Genomic DNA, 20,855 nt, shown 5'->3' with positions numbered 1-20,855 from the left:
CCCTACTAAAAAGCTCATGAGTTGAGTCAGGTGCGTTTGACATCCATAATGTACTGTTGGGAGGGTCTTCTTCGGAAACAGGGTTGGGACACAGTTTTATTTTTAAGAAGAAAACTCACCATTTTATAATAGTTTATTTATAATCATTGGGTATTCATAAATTTCACCTGAAGCAACTTATTTTTACAAGGTTGTCGCGACGCAGTTAGTCCAATGAAATGTTAAACGGACATTGGGGGCCAGTCAATACTGTGACGTAATGTGTGTTATACTAACCCATCCAACTTTTTACAAACAGTATAGTTTCATTTGAACAGTTCATAGAAAATGTATGTAACCAGAAAGTCCTTTGTTTCCACACAAGGTGAATTATCTTACAATCCCTCAAAGCAGCACCAGGCTGCAGCTGTAGCTTCAGCAGAACACATCTCACAGGCTTGATCTGATACAGGCTCAGCACATGATTTTCTGAAAGGCCTAAAGAAGGAATTCTAAACGCTGGACTCAAGTGCTGTGAAATTTCATGTGGTTGAAGCTCATGCAGTCTAAATTGCTGAGGGCGATGGGCCATGTAGCTGCATCTGAGAGGTCCTCAACTGAAACTATAGTAAGCAAAGACATTTTGTGTGTGTTTAACTCACTTTATGACAAAAATAAAAAGCAAAAAAACAAAAACAAAGGCAAATTTGTGACTGTGGTGCACCTGAGCTAGAGATTTTAAGACGGACATTAAGAAAGAAAAAGGATCCAGAGTTCTGAAAAAGACGGAGCAGTTCATGAGAAAAACGTCAAAGACACTTTACAGTGCCAAATCTATTGTCTGGACTAACCCATCATTATCAAATATCTCAGAATAATTTAGATTGCATGTTCTTTGTAATTGTACAATAAAAAAAATTAAACACAGTGTCTAGAATCTCTTCATCTGTCGTCTTTCCTGTCGCCTCTGTTTCTTGTCATTTTTCTCGTTCTCTTCAGGGGCTGCCTGTGACTCGGCAGAAAACCAGGGGCCCAGGAAGTTCGCCCACAATAAATGCAAAGCCCTTGCAGGTGCCTGGTGTAAAGAGAGATCAAATAGTATTACTATTACAGTACAAATGGAATTGGGAAACTTCCATGATGTTACAATCAGAGCAATTCCACAGTCTCACCAAGAGCCAGAAGTACCAGAAGTAGGACGACAGAGTGCTGAGGACCTGAACAATAGCAGTAAGGATAATCACATCCTTTAGGTGTCTGCAAGTCAATATAAGAAAAAAAAAGTCACTTATAAATATTACCATCAGGAATATTTATCACCAACTGGAAATATAATGAGGAAATAAATACACAGATAAAACACCCAACTCACTCTGCCATGCCCTGCTCCATATTAAGGTCAATCCCTCCATCCAGCAAGCTACCATCTTCAGCAAATGCAGGTTTGGCCATTGCTGACATAGATCTGTAGCTGCCAAAGTAGACCGCCACGGCAAACAATAGCAAAAACTGGAACAAAAGAGACAAAGAGGGATTCAGCACCAGACTGGAAGGGGAGTTATGAGTGAATAACATTTACCAAAAAGCTGGAAACTGCCAACAGTTCATTATCTCACTGTTGAATAAAACCCCCGCATATGGTAATCTAGAGGCTAAGCAAATATGGAAAGATATATATTATTGTCTACATCAGGGTTTTTCAAACTGGGGTCCACAACGGAGAGCTAGAGGGTCTGTGGACAAGTTTAGAGCAAAGCAGTTTAAAATAAAGAAATAAAAAAAGAAAAAAAATTTAAAAGTGAATCTAACAGTACAGTACTATAGTGAGTCTTAAAAGAAAATTAACAAATGTATTCCAAACAATACTTTACACATAATACTATTTTTCACTGTATAAATTGGGTCTTCATACATGAAAATATATAGCTGCCTGCCGTATAAATTTTAGGGCAGGGGCCCCTTGCATGAGGATGATCATAACTGGTCATATTTTGGGGGTCCATGGCATCTGAGAGATTGAAAACCACTGGTTCATTTGCAACCGACACGCGTAGATATGCATACAACAGTTATACACATCATACTGTGACTTACCCATGTCCAAAATGTCGATGAGTCGTAAAAGAGCAAGAAATTGACTGCTGCATAAATAGCCTGAAAAGAACACCAAAAATCAGATGAGTGTTTAAAAAAGATAGAAAGACAGACAGACAGTTACTTAGTTAGCTAGTTAAAAAGGCACACTTAAACACAGATGCATGCCTTACGTTTGCTCCCAGGATGATTCTGCTATAGAACTTTAGAGTATCCTGATTTTCCTCGTGGATTTGTTTTTTGCCTTTGGTTCCAACTTTTCCTTTCGGCTAACGAGAAATATATTACTTTAAAGGACAGCACTGACACACAGAAAACCACAATCTAGCCAGTCATAATTTGCAATTATCATATGAATAAATTTAAGAGCACACAGTTATTAATAATGTTTCTTTTTGAATAGCTAGTTGTTAAGCTTGACTCATACCGGCATCTTCCCTGAGTCCTCCTTCTCGTGTGACTGTTTTCTTTTCACCCGGTAAAGCCTTTCCCTTTAGGCATCTAAAAAAACTAACAGTATCAATTTTTTAAGCAATAATATTCAAAACTAAACAACTACCATATATTGCAAAATAACACATCAGCATTCGCGAGCGCGTTTCCGGCGCTTTGAAAATGCGTCACAGATGCAGCAAACTGAACTTGACGCCACCTCGTGCTAATTTCATGCAAAAACAAATTTAGGGCATTTATTTTAAAATTGATTTATTCTGTACAATATTAAATGTGAGGATTCTTGAGAGCAATAAAAACGTAACAATAGCTCACAGCAACCGAGACTATTAGACCTTAAAAGGGGTTGTATTTTTTCTCCTCCAAAATACCAGTTAGCCTACCACAATTATTTTTTAGGTAGGCTACAACAGGACTAAAGGCCCCTCAGGGTAAAAGGACCTCTTAAGATTTTTGTTTCTCCAAAAACACACGAAACTACCAGTAACACTTGTTTGTTTGTCACTATGCATTGCATAATTGTCCTGATCCAAGAGGTCATTTACAATGTCTAAAGATTGTTTTGAGGTAAGGTGATTTAATGTGTAGCTTAATTTTTAAAATATTGCAGAATTAACTAATGAGGATTCTTGAAATGGCTTCATTTGAGACAAAAGACTTAATGGTATGATTAAATCAATAGTTTTTCAAGCTACTGCCCAGTATGTAAAAGGATGTTTGGGGTAAAAAGGAGGACATAACGCCAAAGACCAAGAGTCCAATTTTCGTGTGTGTGTGTGTGTGTGTGTGAATGAAGTGCAAAATGGGCCCACACTGACCGCATCAATCACAACGGAGTGGTCATTGTTCATTTGCGAAATATGCTTGCTCTATTAAATTTTGTCAGTTCATTTTGTCTTCAAAATAACTGATGTTGAAAACGAAACATGGGCTTAATCCCATAGTGATTGAGGCTGCGCCTCGACTGAGGTGAGTCACTGAATAAAAAAGGAAAGAAACAAATAAGCATACTAATTTCATTTTTAGTAGGATACTATGAAAAGACAATTGAGTTTAAGATCTGTTGTGCATTTCGACGAGTTGTGGACGAGCACAGGAAGTCACATGTTACCGGGGAGCCCAGAGACGTGATTGACTGTTACTTGGAGGAGATGGAGAAGGTAAGATACTCACAAGTGTTTGTGTGTGTTATGTATTTTTATTGCATTTATCAGCAGCATATAAGTTTTAAAATTCTTTGATTTAAAATGGTTTGGGAGTATATCATTTTATTTTCAGAGAGCAGGTCAACACACAACATTTGATGACTCACAATTGGTCACTTTGCTGTTTGACCTGTTTATGGCTGGAACTGATACAACCTCTAACACACTCAGAACTTTAACTCTCTATTTGATGACGCACACTCATATACAGGGTAAGGAATGTGGGTGTCTAATTGAGAGTTTTTATGCTAAAAACTTTTGCATGTCAAAGTAAATTATCTAAATGGCAAAAAGTTTATCCAGGTCAAAAATATATATTATACATGTTGTAGAAATTGCCATGTATTTTTTTTTTTTTTTTTTTTTTTGGCTAAGATTAGTCATGAAATATTTAAATATTTATGCATTTTACCATTAGCTCCATGGAAAGTCCCATAAAAAATTAAAACCCAACTTGTGTGTGTATTTTATTCTGAATTTATTTTTCTAAAAATGAAAAAGCAAAATTCTTCTTTAATTCATCTGTTTATAATTTATTTTGGTGAATTATCTGTAGCATATGTAGTCTTTCAATGTCTACTTGTGCCTTTTAATGTCTATTTATACATCTTCAGAGCAATGTCAGCGGGAGATTGATGAAGTCCTTGGTACTCGTGAACATGTCACATATGAGGATAGAAACGCCAAGCCTTACGTACAAGCAGTGATTCATGAGGGTCAGCGTGTTGGTGACATCGTTCCTCTTAGTATGTTTCACGCTGCCAGAACCACCACTCAGCTCCAGGGCTACAGCATTTACTATAATTACTGTATGGCAACAATTCTTTCTTTAGACCAGAGTTGCAGAGTTACTATGGCACATAAAACTGACATAAATGAAGAGTAACTAAGAACAACTATCCTTTATTTAATCTTATCAAAACTGTCCATCACCCAAACTGTTATTAATGCAACTCCTAAACAGCATCTTTACTATGAAAGGAAGGATTGCTAATCTTGTTAAAAACATCTTCTCTTACAGGGAACAGTTATCATCCCCTATCTGTCATCTGCTCTCAGAGAGGAGAGTCAGTGGAAGTTTCCACATGAATTCAACCCTCAAAACTTCTTGAACGAAAAGGGGAAGTTTGTGAAGCCTGATGCATTCATGCCTTTTTCTGCTGGTATGTTCTAATTAGACAGTAATGACATCTTTTAATCATAAGAGACAGAAGTTCCTGAGCTGTTTAATTACATACACTATACAGACAAGGTCATTATATTGATTAAAACAATACATGGTTTAAACAGAAAGCACGTTTGTGTGGTAGAATGTGAACAAATTGTGTTTGCATTATGTATTCACTTTTCTGTTTCCTAGGATCTCGTGTGTGCTTAGGAGAAAATCTAGCTCGAATGGAGCTCTTCCTCATCCTGGTCACAGTGCTGCGACAATTCCGTCTGACCTGGCCGAAGGATGCAGGAGAGCCGGACTTCAAATATATATATGGTGGAACACAGTCAGTGAAACCTTACCGTCTGACTGTACAACTACGCACACCTGGGGAGAATTGTGAAACTGTTCATTGAACATATGTTGCCCTTCAGTGACAACATGCCCCAGTAGCAGGTTATCACATCATAATATCACCTGCCATTAACTTTAAAAAAAAATTTTAGCTTTTCAAGCGCATTTAAACGCACAATGTATAAACACGCAAATGTATAAACGCACAAGACAAATATTCTAACATATTCTATTTAAACAAATATTCTAAGTTACTAAATTGTAATTACAACATATAAGGCAAGGTAAGGCAATTTTATTTGTATAGCACATTTCATACACAATGGTAATTCAAAGTGCTTTACATAAAGAAGAAGAATAAAAATAAAACATAAGGAATAGAAATAACAGTGAAAACAGAATTTTTCTATCTGGATAGAAGAGCTAGGAAGTCTTAGGGAGTTTTGTTGTTGTTGTTATATAAAGCACAAGTGACAACTTGCACTGACATTTATGAAAAATACCTTTGTCCTAAGATGTTAAACCGTGTGGTTTTATTGTATTTGCTTATTTACCCAATGCCTGCAGCAAACATATATTGTAATTTTAATGGAGTTTAAAGCAATATAGGCCTTTAACTAAACTAATTACTGAGACTGTAGTTCTTGTGACAACTAGCCCCAGTCTCTTGGCAGCTTTATTGCATTTTAACAATTCTTTACAACTGTTCTATTGTGTAATGAATCATGACACTTCAAGTGGTAGTGTTTTAATATTTTTATTTTGCTTTTAAAACGCACTTTAATAGCTACCATTAAAAAAATAACCCAAATACAATACTGTGTATTGTGTAGAAATCTCGGCATTCATACCGAGTACGATGTTAACTGACTAAAAAACAAACAAAAAACAATGTTGGGACTATGAATTATATATACAATTTATCACAAAACATCCAAGGGCAAAGTCCCTCTTCTTGTACATTGATGTGTCCTTCCAGCTGCTGTTCGGCATGAAAAAAAAAAAAAAAAAAAACACCACATGAGTGAAAAGTTGGAAATTTAAGCAACACATAAGCTTGTATTTCAAGCTCATATTCAGAACATACAATATTTTGTTTCTCTTTTAACAAGGGCAGAACTAGCAGTAAGATAAGGCCCAAACGATAGAGAAAGAGAGGTACTGTTGCACCGCAGCGTAGCTCCCAGAGTCACACACAGACACGGAAGCTTAAAAACGGTGCACTTCCGATACACTCTACAGACTAGTAAAATAGCTCTTTGCCTAAACCGACAATAACAAATTCGTTACCTGCTTATTAGCCTCATTTACTGCTGCATCACCACACTGCTGGCGTTGTTTTTCTCCTTCGTCTGCCTTGGGTGAGTACGACGAAGTGAAAGTGGCATATTCCGCCCCCTATTGAACTGTCCTCAATTTTCTGTTCCCTTTCTATAGTCTACCCAATACATAATCTCCATACACTCATTTAAGTTTTACACACAACCAGGGGTAGAAATTATGGCTGTGATTCACTAGGGGACCGGTGGGCATACTTTCAATGATCTTTCGGATGTAATTAAATATGAACATTTCTATTATCTATAATAACATTACGCTTTGAACTGCACACAACAGGAAAATTACTTAATTTCATTTTCACTTTTCATGTCACTTCTCCAGATTCTTTTGTAGATTAAAAAGCTACCATATCATTCATCAAATCATTAGCAGGTACATTGTTTTCCAGATAAATTACACTACAAAAGGGTTTTATTATTCCTCAGTTTTTGTTTCTAATTCCATGTGGATACTTTAAAATTTGAAACTTTGTTTTAGGTTGAATTTCCACATAGTATTATATTGTCATCCATATAACAATTCTTAGATTTAGATTAGAGAATCAGGTGGGTTGGTAAACTATTTACAACCATAGATACAGATTAATTAAGAATAGTATAATTTTGCTTTCAGTTTTCAGTTTTTATTGTACCTGGCAGTTTCAATGTCTCAAGGGTATAAACAAAATGAAGACAATCTTTTTTTTTTCTTAGTAGTTTATTTGACAACTTACAAAAGAGCATCTAAGCACACATTTAATTATCAGAAATCTCATAATAGTAACTAATAATGCAAAGACATCATTTGAGCATTTTAAAACCATGTGATATCCTTCAATACTGTTTTTAAAAAATCTCTAGTGTGTATCTGTAACTGTGATTATGTGATTTTTAAAAGTGCATGTTTTTAGAAATCTTATGATAAGAACCACCCCTGTGTTAAAGGAAAAAGGCATACAAAGATTCAAACAATTAACAAAATAAAAACCATTTAACTAAATTTCCAAACATATGCTAATACACATCCACCCAACAGTCCCTGAGAATATTGTCTTACAGCTGCATGTAAAATTTCAAAAGTTAAGGATAAAAAAAATAAAAAAAATCTCACTTTCTTAAAATCCATCCAGGTCGACTTCAAAAACTCAGATTTGGTGCTTTAAGACAGGACACGGTCTCAAAGAAGATCAGTAAGGCTTATTGGACAGGAAACTCTGTAGCATTTGTAGAGATGGACCAGGAGCCCACTGAGGAACCATGTGACCTGCACCCTGGAAGAGCAGAGATGTATGTCATAACAGCTTTGGTAAAAATGTTTATACCCACACACACACACACACACACTTAAAAGTTTGGAGTGTGCAAGATTAGTTTATTTTAAAAATAATCTATTATGCTCACCAAGACTGTTCCAAAATACAGTAAAACAGTTATACTGTAAAATATTACAATTTAAAAATCACTGTTATTACTGTTTTAAATGTAATTTATTCCTGCAATGTCAAAGCTTAATTTTTAGCATCTGTTTTCATAGCATTTCAGATTTGTAAGATAAATCTTGTATTATCCCTAAATCACTAGAAAAACTGCCACAAATACATGTTTCCTCTCTTCTTATTTATTCAATTCTCAGCTGATTTTCACGTTTGACATTATTTTATGCTAAATCCTGATTTCAAGTGACAAAAAAGCAAACATGTCCCAGATGTTTTCTGCTTCTATACATTTGTGGGTGTTTTAATACATTAAAAAAGGAACAGAAAATTGCAGATTTCACAAAAAAAAAGTATTGATTTCTTTCAAATAATAATATAAACTTTTAAAAATAGGTTGCATATCAATGGATCTTATTGAAGCTGGAAGTAAGTAAAGTACTACTACACCTCAGAAAAGGGCAACACAGGCTGCATGGACTCCAACAACATGCCTGAAACTTACCTTGACTGTGAGGAAAGTGATGTTGCCAAATTGTTGGTAGAATCCGGCAATCTGCTTATCATAAATCCAGGGCTTGTACTGTGTGCTTGCCTTGAAGAAGAAAAACTCAACATTAACCCTAGGCGGTGCTATAAATTCTGCTGAACATCTCAAAGATCTTAAAAAAAAAAACGTACCTTCTGTCCAAGCTGCTCAACAAACCACTGGTCTCCAAGGAAGTTACAAGCCATATCGGTATCTCCATTATAGACCAAAGCTCTAAGACCCAAAGCCAGCAGCTTCTCATATACGTCCTTCACAGTTTCGTAAATGGTGTGATACTGGCTTCCCACAACATCACTGCATAAAAGAGGAAGAACACTGTATGCACACATGATCTCATGCACACACACTGAAACCATAAGCGAGGCCAGGCATCATTATACCTGCAGATGTCCCATGGTGGTAGGACATCAGGAATGTGCAGCGCCTTTCTTACATCTCCTCGGTTGAGCCAGTTTAGCTGAGCAGTACTATTGATGCATGGAGGAACACCCTGAACACTCGGGGTACTTTCTACTAACTAAACAAACAAGCAAACAATTCACCTTTTAGTTCTCTCTAGTTTATTAAAGTGAATGTTGGAAGGCTGCATGAGAGCACACAGGCCTCACCTGATTAGCTTCCCAATGTTTCCTGAAGTTTCTGAAAAGGTGCTTCATGGCTCTCTGAGATGTGACTCCACCAGCACAGTCAAGATATAGCGCATACATATTCAACCCAGAGCCATAGACTATTTTAAATGCATGTGATACCTGCAAAACACAGAAGACTAGTCACAAAGTCAGCATGAAACGGAAGTTGCGATAGTCTTTTATTCCTTTTTGTGACGTATATCCGATTGAAACGTTTTCTCGAACAAGGAAAAAAAAAAAAGTAGGGCGGGATTTTATCCATCGGGAATTTATTGGATTATTGTGGTTTGCTATGGCTGTGATCTCATGATTTTAAGAGAATAGAAGTCACTGAAAGTGGGAGGGGAAGTTATTTTTTAATTAAAGATTATGAAGGGCACAAGTATTTTTTTTTTCCACATATGATGCACGAGTAAATAATTTGTAATAAAAATTGTAATATTCCATTAAAAACAAGAAAAATAGAGATTGCGATTCTCCCATGATTCTGAATGGACAACTAAACAAAATAACATGTAATTTACTACAGATTCTGACAAAATGTTTATTGCTGCAGTCTATTTCAAACATTTAATTAACTTTAAAAATCAGTTTGAATGAACGATTCAATGACTCACTCATAAAGACTTCACTGGTTTCATTACCAGATGAATCAGCATTTGATTTTTTTTAACAGTCCCTTGTCGCCACCTGCTGGTGTAAAAAATGTAATTGATACAATCTTTATTTGAGGCACCAAGTTACATGCAAAAGGTTATCTTTATTTTGATCGCTACCGTAGACGTCAGTGTTTATTCGAATTATCCCAGTACTTCTGTGATATTTTGAATTCTTGTAACAAAAATAACGATACTGTGTGGTTGAAAAGACTGTTTGTGAAGCCGTTTCATACCTATACATGATAACTGTTCTCTCTGGGTCAACGGCAGCGCAAACTCAGATTTGAGTATTCTGGTGTGATTTTGTCAAAGGTTTAATAGACATAGCCGAATCATTCTCATTTAGGAATAAGATCGAGTGTGTGTTTGAATCGAGATTATGATCTTTTAACGATTAATTGTGCAGCTCTATCTCATGGTGACTTTAATTAACCATTTGCAGGGTTGTACAACAGCAACAAGCATTTGGATGTATTCACGTTACCATAACAGAGCAGGACTCTTTAGAATTGTTGTAGAAGTTACAGACTCCATTTTGACAGCAGTTGTCATTCAGATCCTTCCACAACCTACAAGCAAAATAACAGAAAAAACACATTTATCAAAATATTCATTGTCAGTATTGTAATATAAATGCACACACGAGTGGCCACATATTGTAAGAGTAATTGATTTAGCTTACTGTTCTCCGAACAGGCCGTGGTAGTTACCAAAGTAGATTAGTGATTGGTCATTTAGTGCAAAGCTACTAATGCCATTTCCAACAGCAAAGCCCTGCAAAAGAAACCAAAAAAAAAAAGAATAAAAATAAATAAATAAATGAGAAATAAAAAAAATTAACCTTTCAACAGACAAAATAATGATTTTAAATATAATTTGTCTACAAATATTAGAACATAAATAAATTACATTTTATAAATGCATCAAGCATACTTTAACTTACCTTAAAGTTCACTTTAAGCTGACCTCCAGTGGCAACTCTCAGACTGAGTGTGGGTGCATAGATGCCTCCGTAACTCTCACCAAAAATGAAAAACTCATTCTGGGTGAAATTTGGGAACTTGGTGAAAAAGCTTTGCAAAGCCATGTAGTTATTGTCTGCCACCTAAAGAAAAGTACACATTCTTTCAGGCATTCAGAAGTCTTTACAGGTTATGAATGTCAATGAGTGTTTACATACTTACCTCATCATCATTGGTTTCATATTTTTGGTCATCTGAGTAGGAGTAACCCACTCCAGCAGGCGACTCAAGATATAGAACATTGGCAATTTTATTCCAGCTGAATTCGTTCTCGTAAAGGGTGGCTCCATTATCATTGACCTAAGGACCACATATACATAAACACACACACACAGAGAGAGGAAACACAATGTTTATGGTTTTGTATTGTATGGAAAACAACTTAGAACTCAACAAAAGTGATTAAGTGAATGTTTTTCCCCTCTCTAATCTTTACAGCTCTGTATTTCTTAGTCCTTTTGAGATTAAATCAGCTCGAGTGACGCATTGTCATTTTTAAAATGAATGGAAGTTATATCAACCCACATGAAAGGGGCCATTCTCTGATAGAAATCCATCTAAAGAGCTGCAGCCAGGACCTCCATTCAGCCACAGCACGACTGGATCCTTGAGCGGGTCCCTCTGAGACGTCACAAACCTGTAACATATGCACACTATCTTTAATGCAATAATTAATACACAAAAATTCTCTTTAATATGCGTTACTGAGAAATGCTGAATAGTACGCAGACTGAACTCAAGAGTTTAATACCAAAACGTATTTACAATCATGTGCAAAATTGTAATATCATGCTTTTTTTAGACCGCACAATACATGATATGGTAAATGAATATGGTAATATACACTATTGCGTCTTAGTTTATATCACAGTACATTCAATGGACCATGATGTCAGAATAGTTTATTAAAAAAATAAAAATAGTACTTAAATAAAACTTGAACGACTTAAAACAAACAAACAAAAAAAGATTAAAATGTCATTTTTATTTTGCATTTAAAACGTCTTAATTTGTTCATTTGGTGTGAAAGCGGAAACGCCATTCGCCTAAACACATCCTCATCACAAACAAAGCATGCTGCATGTTCAGGTCTGATAAAACGCAGACACAAAGACAAACAAACAAACAAAGCCTAATAAAACTCACCAATAATGCAAAAACTTCCCAGAACTGGCCTTCAGATATCCTGACCACTGACGGTAATTGGGTTTGAAAGACATGCCCGGCAGATCCAGCACCTCATCTGGATCATACGCGCTCACGACATGCACGGACACGGACAGAAGACAGAAGACGACACTCAGAGAAAACATTTTACATAGTCTGATGGACATGGACCTGCACACAAGACCCAAAGACTCCGGCGAACCTGCTGGGGGCTTTGAGTTTCCCTTCCTCTGACGGTCATATGACTTTTACAGTCGTCAGGTGATGCTGACAAACATCAACTAGGCTCAGCACTTCCGCCTAACCAAACTCTTTCGCCGTCTGTGAGTAAATTATTACCTTGTTCTGTTTTCCAACCTCAGATTATCGATTATTATCAGATTATAGTATTAAGGACCATCATAGCAAATTCACTGACATCTTTGCTGGATTTGTATGAAATATTATTGCTTTTTATTTTTTATATTTTATTAAAAACATGCTTAAGCTGAGTGTAGAAAGATCAAATCTACCCCTCATTAACCGAGGATAAAAAGATAAAGATAAAAATCTTTTTCAACATATTTCATGTGAATAATTATCAAAGAAATAAAGGTCGGAGCTGAATTTAAAAAAAAAAAAAAATAGAATTAAAATAAAAAAATATTGATTGATGTACCTACTTTATCTCTCTCATAGCTTAAAACAGTACTTTTAATTGCAGATATTTTGCGTGTCTTCAAAACAACAAACTATATGCATGGGGAAATGGACAGGTATCAGCATTTTTTTTTGTTTTTCACTAGTCTTAAAGGGTTGGTTCACCCAAAAATGAAAATTCTGTCATTTATTACTCACCCTCATGCCGTTCCACAACCGTAAAACCTTCGTTAATCTTCGGAACACAAATTAAGATATTTTAGTTGAAATCCGATGGCTCCGTGAGGCCTCCATAGGGAGCAATGACATTTCCTCTCTCAAGATCCATAAAGGTACTAAAAACATATTTAAATCGGTTCATGTGAGTACAGTGGTTCAATATTAATATTATAAAGCGACGAGAATATTTTTGGAGCACCAAAAAAACAAAATAACGACTTATTTAGTGATGGCCGATTTCAAAACACTGCTTCATGAAGCATCAGAGCATAAATGAATCAGTGTGTCAAAGAAATATGTTATGATGTTACTGTATACTGTATTATTCTTACTTTTTTTGTTGTTGTTGAATATACTTCCCTTTCAGATTTCTATGCATTTTCAATGTCATGGTCTATCAATAAAGTGCAGTACGAATTTTGTTTTAAGTTTTAATTTTAACTTTTTTCCCCCATGGAATTTAGTATTGTTTATCGATTATTTAGAATTTAGCAATCCAAACTGACCAAGCATGATCAAGATGTATAGACAGACACAAACAAAAAAAGTGTCTTGGATAATTTACAGATCTGTAGTTGGATGAGTTCTTTTCACCACAAAATGTATCATTAAACATAAATCTAATTCATCCTGATGAAGTGTTGCAGAAGAAACTTGGAAAAATCCATCTCTTACCCCCAAATGACATGAATAAGTCTTTAAATGTAGTTTTTGTCACTATAGTATGTACAATAGACTAATTTAAACAGAGCCTTCATTATTTGGCCAACTATTTATATTTTCTGTGTATTTAAATTTATATTTTTTGTATTCTTTGTTTGAATGCCTGAGAGTTTAACAGTGTCTTGCAGTTGAAGAGAAGAAAAGAGCACAACAGCAGTATAACTTGAAACATCCCTTTAGTCATTGCACTGAAACAGTAAAGTGAAACATGCACGCTAGTGTTACTGATTAAATCCATGAGATATGACATAACTTTCCTAATATGCATACACAATTTACAACTGGACCATGTGGTGCAAAAGGGGTCACCAGCACACCAATGTGACTTACACAGTTCAACTGTTTGGAGAATGGTTCAAAGGAATTTACTAGAGAAAAGCTTATTTTCAATACCAATGATTCCCACCTAAAACAAAATTAAATGCAAATTAATCCTGAAGTTTTCAAGTCAATCATTAACTCTTCACTACACTTACTCAAGTATCAGTGAACTTATAAAACCAGAGATTGTTGCATCCTTGGCCAAAGCAACTCCTTTATGAAAAACACATTTAGAAAATCTAGCTAAAACAACAACAAATCAAATTAAAATAAAAAAAAAAAAACATTTTTCAAGAATATTCTGAAATTCTTCTTAAATAATTGTCACTTCCGGTCTAAAGTGGTACAGTATATACACACACACACACACACACACACACACACACACACACACACACACACACACACACTATCAGTCTTCTCAGTTCTTATGGAATTGTAGAATTACATGTTTGGCAGTGCAAGTAATCAAGAAAAACAAAGTTTTCAATAAGATTTTAAGGTTAAACATTATGAATACTGACCATATTTGTAATGTCAAGTATATAAGGCCCTCATAAAATCAGTTTCTTTAAAAAAAAAAAAATGTATAAAAATTAAAAAGGGAATGGGCAAAAAGTTACATTTAAGAGAAACAGACTATATTTGGAAGATCTAACATTGGAGGATTTAACATAATGTCCACATCCATATAGAATAGAGAAGTACAGCGTCTTTTACAGGGGTCCTCCATTCACAAACAGCCAGAGCAGAGAGGTTGATGTTGCATGCTGGTGGTTGATCCACTACATCAAGAGGTACAGACTTCTGTGGGACTGCATGCTTTGCAATATGAGACATTTAAAAGAGTTTCCTGAAGACATAATAGAGGTCAGTGGTAGACATGATTTGGACAGTCTTCATTCCCATGTTTTAATGGTCTCTATTGGTTCATAGCCATATATTCATAAGGTCACAACAATCCCCCCTATGGGCTGTTGATGATATCTTTGTAGATAGCATTCGTGGTGGTCTGGCCAAAGATGAATGCGCCAAGTGTAACCATGACGACTCCATAGGCCACCATTCCATTCCAACTACAGAGAAAAATTAGGTTATCAGTTTTATCATTCAATACACAAAACTTTAGGCATTGCTGAATATTGTTTAAAAGGTTAGTTCACCCAAAGATGAAAATACTCTCATCATTTTCTTACCCTCATGTTGTACCAAAAAGTCTTTTGTTCATATTTGAAATACAAATTAAGATATTTTAATAAAACCTGAGAGATTTCCCATTGAAAAATGGGCAACAAAATTCTATCTAGAGACTTCAGATCGAAATTTGTTGACCATTCTCAATGGGAAAGTGCCCAAGCAACATCGCTCAAAAAGTTGCCCCGTGTATCATCACCTTTAGGCTTTTATTCACATAGAAACATTGATAAAGTACATAGAGCACATCAAATGTGGTAAACAGAAGCTCAAAGGTCAAGCAAGAAAGTAGGGAAGTATGTTTGAGCATCAGTTTACCGTATTTGATGTGATTTATATGTGTGTGTAGTTTATATGGATTACTTTTACAATCTCTTTATAAACTTTTGGTAAAATTGTCCTTCATTTGAGGTCTAGAAATCTCTCAGGTTTCATTAAACATCTATTTCGAAGATGAACAAAAGACTTATGGGTTTGGAACAACATGAGGGTGAGTAATTAATGACAATTTTCATTTTTGGGTGAACTAACCCTTTAATAAGTAATGAGTTTACCTGGCTGATCTGACATCATGCTCCGAAAGCTTTGCCTGAATCAAACACAACCCTATAGACAAACATTAGAAGAATGAATATGATCACTGTTTGGAAAAAAAATTGAGATACAAGAAAGTACAGTCTGAGAATATTTTAATTTTAATACCTGGAAAAACAAAAATGAAGCATGCAGCCAAACCACCAATTAGTGAAATGACTCGTCCAATATCAGGAATGAAGAGAGCAAGAATTAGTGTGAGACAAAACCAGATGAGTGTCTGCAGTATCCTTCGTCTCTGTTCCTTAGCCACATCTGTCTCAACCTCCTCTCCTTTAAAACGCAACCACAAACCTTCCAGCACTGCCCTAAAGCACAAACAAATACACATATCCTTTTAGACTCACTATATGTATCTTTCACTGACACACATCAATAGACCACAAAAGCCTGTTACCTTCCACAGAAGTGCAGAATTGGATATGAGGTAACAACACAGATGATGATGAAGGCTCGAGCAATGGCCACCGCAACATCATTAGATGGATATGACATTAATACATCCTGGCTCACGCTTGAGCCGAATGACAGGAACCCACAGACTCCTGTGGAGAAGAACAAGCCCAAAGCTTATACAACCAGCTCATATTAGATCTCTTGATCAGCCTGCTTTATCATTAGAATATTTTGGATATAATTCAAGCTCACACACCTGTGCCTGTATACACAAAGAGGCAGATGATCATGCTGATTGTAACAACTGACCACCAAGGACGGATTTCTGGCTTCTTCATGCTGTTGAAAACAGGAACGCTGCTTACATGACACTGGGAAAAAGAGTACGAGGAGAATGAAGAGTTGCTAGTTTTTAAAAGTAGAATGATTTCAGACTTTATTGACTGAGACAGATACACTACCATTTAAAGTTTGGGGTCTCTTTTTTTTTTTTTTTTTTGAAAGAAACTAATACTCTTATATAGCAAGGATGCATTAAATTGATCAAATGTGATAATTTAGACAAATGTTGCAAGAGTTTTATTTCAAACAAATGCAGCTGTTTTCAAGTTTCTATTCATCAAAAAATCCTGAAAATAATGCATCAGTTTCCACAAAATATTTCAACATTTCTAATAATAAGAAATTTGTTTGTTTGTTTAGTCTAAAAGATTTAGTAAAGTCTACTTACACACCTGGAAACCAAAGCAGATTGTAGGCATGGCATTAAACACATCGGTCCAGGATGCAGGGCTGAAAGACACCAACATCACATTATAATAGTGATCACAATTTCTTCTGTATTGTGTCCCTCAAATAACCATTTAAAAAATATACTGACCTGATTGGGATGTTTCCTGGAGAAACTTCTTTGTCAGGCCAGATGTACTTGATGATGACTATGATTGTCACATACCAGGTGCCGATAACACTCAGGGTGCTACAGATCAATTAGTGTAAATGTGCATGAATGATTTAACCAGCAAATACTTTTTTAAATAATAAAATGGTAATTACGTTTAAACAAAAACATTTGCACTAATCACAGCTGTGATATAACACTGCAATGTAGAAAACAAAACTACACAGTTTCTACCTGGCATACTTCTGGAAGCCAATCTCTTTGGGTATGGACAGAGGCAGAATGATCAGCACTGAGGTCAAAGTGATGGTGAACTTACGATCTGTGTACCAGTGTGAAATAATCATTGTCTCTGACTCATGATCTATTGCACCAATCACTGTAGCAAGAAAGAAAGAATATCAGACAACTCTATTCAGACTATTTTGACATATCTGTGTATGTAAATATACTTACGCTTATCCAACTGATCTCCTATAATAATAAGGAAGGCTATGCAGGTGCCAAAAGTGTAAACAGCAATGGCCAGCTCACATATGACACCGAGAACCTTCCCACACACTGCTCGGATCACCTCCTGATAAGTTGTTTCATTGCTCACCTAAAAAAAGAAGTGTGTAAACAGAGAACTCCATTGTCAGACGTTCCACCTGAAAGTAATTCTGAGGTCAAAGTTTAGGGCTGCCAATGCATTAAAGTAGCAGCTAGATAAGAAAACTTGACTGATATAATAAAGCTGATAAATAATGGATTATTTCCTTTAGCTGATACATTTCAGATGCACACTGTTCGCAATGATGGTTTTTTATTGGCTTGAAATATGATTGGAATCACTTCAAAAAGTAAAATACAGTTCAGTGCAACATGTGAAGTGCAAGTCTGTCATATAGGCTACATAAAATTAAAATGAGAACATTATAATTGTGTGCTTGGGACATGGCTTTTAATGGTGAGACTTGTTTTTGTAATCAGGATCTCAAAAATTATATAAAAAATGGATTTAGATTTATCGGCCAATATATCGATTATCAGCTTGCAAATATAAAGAATTATCAGTTATCAGTACTGGCCAAAATGTTTATATCCATATAAATACACTACCGATCAAAAGTTTGGGTGTAGTATGTAACAGATTGGTAAGATTTTTTTTTAATGTTTAAATCTCATATGCTCACCAAGGCTGCATTTATTTAATCAAAAATACAGTAAAAACAGTGACATTAATAAAAACAGTAATAAAAATATTACAATTTAAAAGAAGTGTCTTCTATTTAAATATATATTTAAAGTGTAATATATTCCTGTGATGACAAAGCAGAATTGTCAGCATCATTATTCTAGTCTTAAAGGGTTAGTTCACCCAAAAATGAAAATTCTGTCATTTATTACTCACCCTCGTGCCGTTTTACACCCGTAAGACCTCATGAAGCTTCGGAGCGTTATGAATCAGCATATCGAATCATGATTCGGATCGCGTGTCAAACCGCCAAACTGCTGAAATCACGTGACTTTGGCACTCCGAACTGAGGATTCGACACGCTGATTCATAACGCTCCGAAGCTTCATGAAGCAGTGTTTTGAAATCGGACATCACTATATAAGTCGTTATTTTGTTTTTTGGCGCACCAAAAATATTCCTGTCGCTTTATAATATTAATATTGAACCACTGTACTCACATGAACTGATTTAAATATGTTTTTAGTACCTTTATGGATCTTGAGAGAGGAAGTGTTCATTGCTCCCTATGGAGGCCTCACAGAGCTATTGGATTTCAACTAAAATATCTCAATTTGCGATTAACGAAGGTCTTACGGGTGTGGAACGGCATGAGGGTGAGTAATAAATTACATTATTTTCATTTTTGGGTGAACTAACCCTTTAAGAGTCACATGATCCTTCATGATACTTTCTTTGTGCTTACCTGAGAACAATAAGCCAAGATCACCAGCCCAGTGATGATGAAGACCATCATGCACTGCAAAAGAATAAGGAAAACTTTTAATTTTACAACATTTAACTTCAAAAAGGACAAAGTGAACACTTTATGGTTTTATTCACAATAGTCTGCAAGTCTGTCTCACCATTTGAAGAGTCACTCCAGCTGTGACGCCTCCAGCCATGTTGAAAGCAGCAGGAAAATTGAGAAGTCCGGCTCCCAGAGCAGCATTCACCACAATAAAAACAGCCCCAAGTGAAGATGTCCCTTCCCTTCTGTTGTCTGATTGGTTAGGCAGTTGGATGGAGTCCACGCTGGGACTTTGCAGCAGCCACGCCCTTTCACCAGCATCCTCACTGTAGCCCCAATCACCCACTTCACTGTTAATCGCCCTGTCCGCCCTCGACATGACGCTTTCTTTTCTCACACACCCTCAGATAAACTTACAAGAACACCATAGGGTAAAAGCAGAGGTAAACACACTTGTGCCGTCAGTCAGAGCTGCCACCACTGAGGCGGAAAAGGTGCAAGCACACCTCCACAGGGTCCATACAGTTACAGAGAGTCGTGGTTTGTGTTCAATGTCATCTGTGAGCAGAGAGGGACAAATATCACATGGCAGTTTTCACAAATTGACTTAAACAGTTTATGAGCATCATAAAATGACTTTAAAGTCTGGGAGTCACAGGACATGATTGTATTTCTCAGCTGATTGATTTAAAATAACCGTTTTCTATTTAAATACATTTTAAAATCTAATTTATTTTCTGTAAAGGCCAAGCTGAATTTTCAGCATCAGTTACTCCAGTTCTAACATGTTGATTTGCTGCTTGAGAAACATTTCCTATTATTATCACAGTTGAAAGTTGTGCTGCCCCATATTTTTTTGTGGAAACCATTTTTTTTTATTTATTTATTTATTTTTAGGATTTTTGATTAATAGAAAGTACAGCATTTATTTGAAATACAAATCTTTTGTTACATTATAAATGTCTTTACCCTCACTTTCCTTGCTCAATAAAAGTATTAATTTATTTCAGTCTTTTTGAATGGTAGTGTATTTCTGCATTTATTTCTGCTTACTAGAGAACAAAACGCAAAGATCACCAGTCCACATGGTAGTTTTGATGACGGACTGGTTTGCACTTGACAAGTCTGGGAGTCACGGGACATAACTATTTCTCAGCTGATCAGTAAGCAGAAATCACAGACAAGATGAGGAAATGAAACATGCTGTCTGTCGCAAGCACTGTCTGAACCTTATCTTTTAAAGCAGCTCGATTAAAAGCTGATCAATAGCGTATCGATTATTTCATTAAATCTCTAACCTAAATGAAAATACAGTGGTGTGGTGGTAGTTTAGGACATTGTTGTTGGACATTATAGCAGTGGCATCATCACACACTGTGATGTGATTATATTGACAATGAAATGAAATCAAAACATCGGGCCAAATCAAAGCAACTGACACCGATCAGACATTACTATTAGAAGGCACGACTTCGTTCAATCATAAACATAATGAGCTCTACATTCACTACTCTAAGAGAGCAAAAACACAATTCAGAAAGGCACAAAACATGTCATGACACGAACACTCGTGACTCACATAACAACTGAAATGGTTTAGCTAATAAACACTCCAGATATGAGAGAGATGTGATAAAGCAGATGTCCCACCTCAGTGTATGTTCTCCGCTAATCCCGCACCGTGATGAAGATCATAGGTAAGATGTTTTCCAGCGAGGAACTGAAATAAAGATGAAGCTGCTGCCTCCACTGAATTTTCTGTCTACTGGTTTATCTATTAGCTGCTGACACACATGAAGTCACATGACGTTATTCAGCGCATTATGGGTAATGTAGTCGATTCCATTGTATTCACCGACTTTACCCTGTCGAACTTTATTTATA

General features: G+C 35.9%; 3 protein-coding genes and 1 pseudogene across 3 annotated transcripts; 1 reads left to right on the top strand and 3 right to left on the bottom strand.

Annotated features, from left to right (window-relative positions):
• Positions 1 to 119: 119 nt before the first annotated feature.
• On the bottom strand, positions 120 to 2,687 carry tmem208 (transmembrane protein 208). Its single transcript, XM_067401933.1, has 6 exons — positions 2,501 to 2,687; positions 2,247 to 2,342; positions 2,074 to 2,133; positions 1,352 to 1,488; positions 1,152 to 1,236; positions 120 to 1,054 (listed from the first exon to the last, which is right to left on the bottom strand). Exons 1-6 carry the CDS (start codon positions 2,504 to 2,506, stop codon positions 911 to 913), a joined length of 528 nt encoding a protein of 175 aa, XP_067258034.1. The 5' UTR covers positions 2,507 to 2,687; the 3' UTR covers positions 120 to 910.
• Positions 2,688 to 3,410: 723 nt separating this feature from the next.
• Positions 3,411 to 5,300, top strand: LOC137030713 (cytochrome P450 2K1-like; annotated as a pseudogene).
• Positions 5,301 to 7,271: 1,971 nt separating this feature from the next.
• On the bottom strand, positions 7,272 to 12,343 carry si:ch211-122f10.4 (cathepsin A-like). The gene is made up of 11 exons (XM_067400529.1): positions 11,997 to 12,343; positions 11,376 to 11,487; positions 11,013 to 11,150; positions 10,772 to 10,933; positions 10,511 to 10,602; positions 10,313 to 10,397; positions 9,149 to 9,289; positions 8,921 to 9,057; positions 8,672 to 8,834; positions 8,496 to 8,585; positions 7,272 to 7,828 (listed from the first exon to the last, which is right to left on the bottom strand). Exons 1-11 carry the CDS (start codon positions 12,182 to 12,184, stop codon positions 7,745 to 7,747), a joined length of 1,392 nt encoding a protein of 463 aa, XP_067256630.1. The 5' UTR covers positions 12,185 to 12,343; the 3' UTR covers positions 7,272 to 7,744.
• Positions 12,344 to 13,773: 1,430 nt separating this feature from the next.
• slc38a7 (solute carrier family 38 member 7) lies at positions 13,774 to 20,760 on the bottom strand. Its single transcript, XM_067400528.1, has 12 exons — positions 20,622 to 20,760; positions 19,087 to 19,529; positions 18,927 to 18,980; positions 17,461 to 17,605; positions 17,239 to 17,383; positions 16,984 to 17,082; positions 16,838 to 16,895; positions 16,360 to 16,474; positions 16,105 to 16,252; positions 15,816 to 16,015; positions 15,668 to 15,719; positions 13,774 to 14,995 (listed from the first exon to the last, which is right to left on the bottom strand). Exons 2-12 carry the CDS (start codon positions 19,348 to 19,350, stop codon positions 14,887 to 14,889), a joined length of 1,389 nt encoding a protein of 462 aa, XP_067256629.1. The 5' UTR covers positions 19,351 to 19,529; positions 20,622 to 20,760; the 3' UTR covers positions 13,774 to 14,886.
• Positions 20,761 to 20,855: the final 95 nt, after the last annotated feature.

This window comes from Chanodichthys erythropterus, chromosome 11, assembly GCF_024489055.1.
Source record: "Chanodichthys erythropterus isolate Z2021 chromosome 11, ASM2448905v1, whole genome shotgun sequence".
Classification (NCBI taxonomy): Eukaryota; Metazoa; Chordata; class Actinopteri; order Cypriniformes; family Xenocyprididae; genus Chanodichthys; species Chanodichthys erythropterus.
The sequence above is the reverse complement of the archived record's forward strand: the minus strand, read 5'-3'. Positions and strand labels throughout refer to the sequence as shown.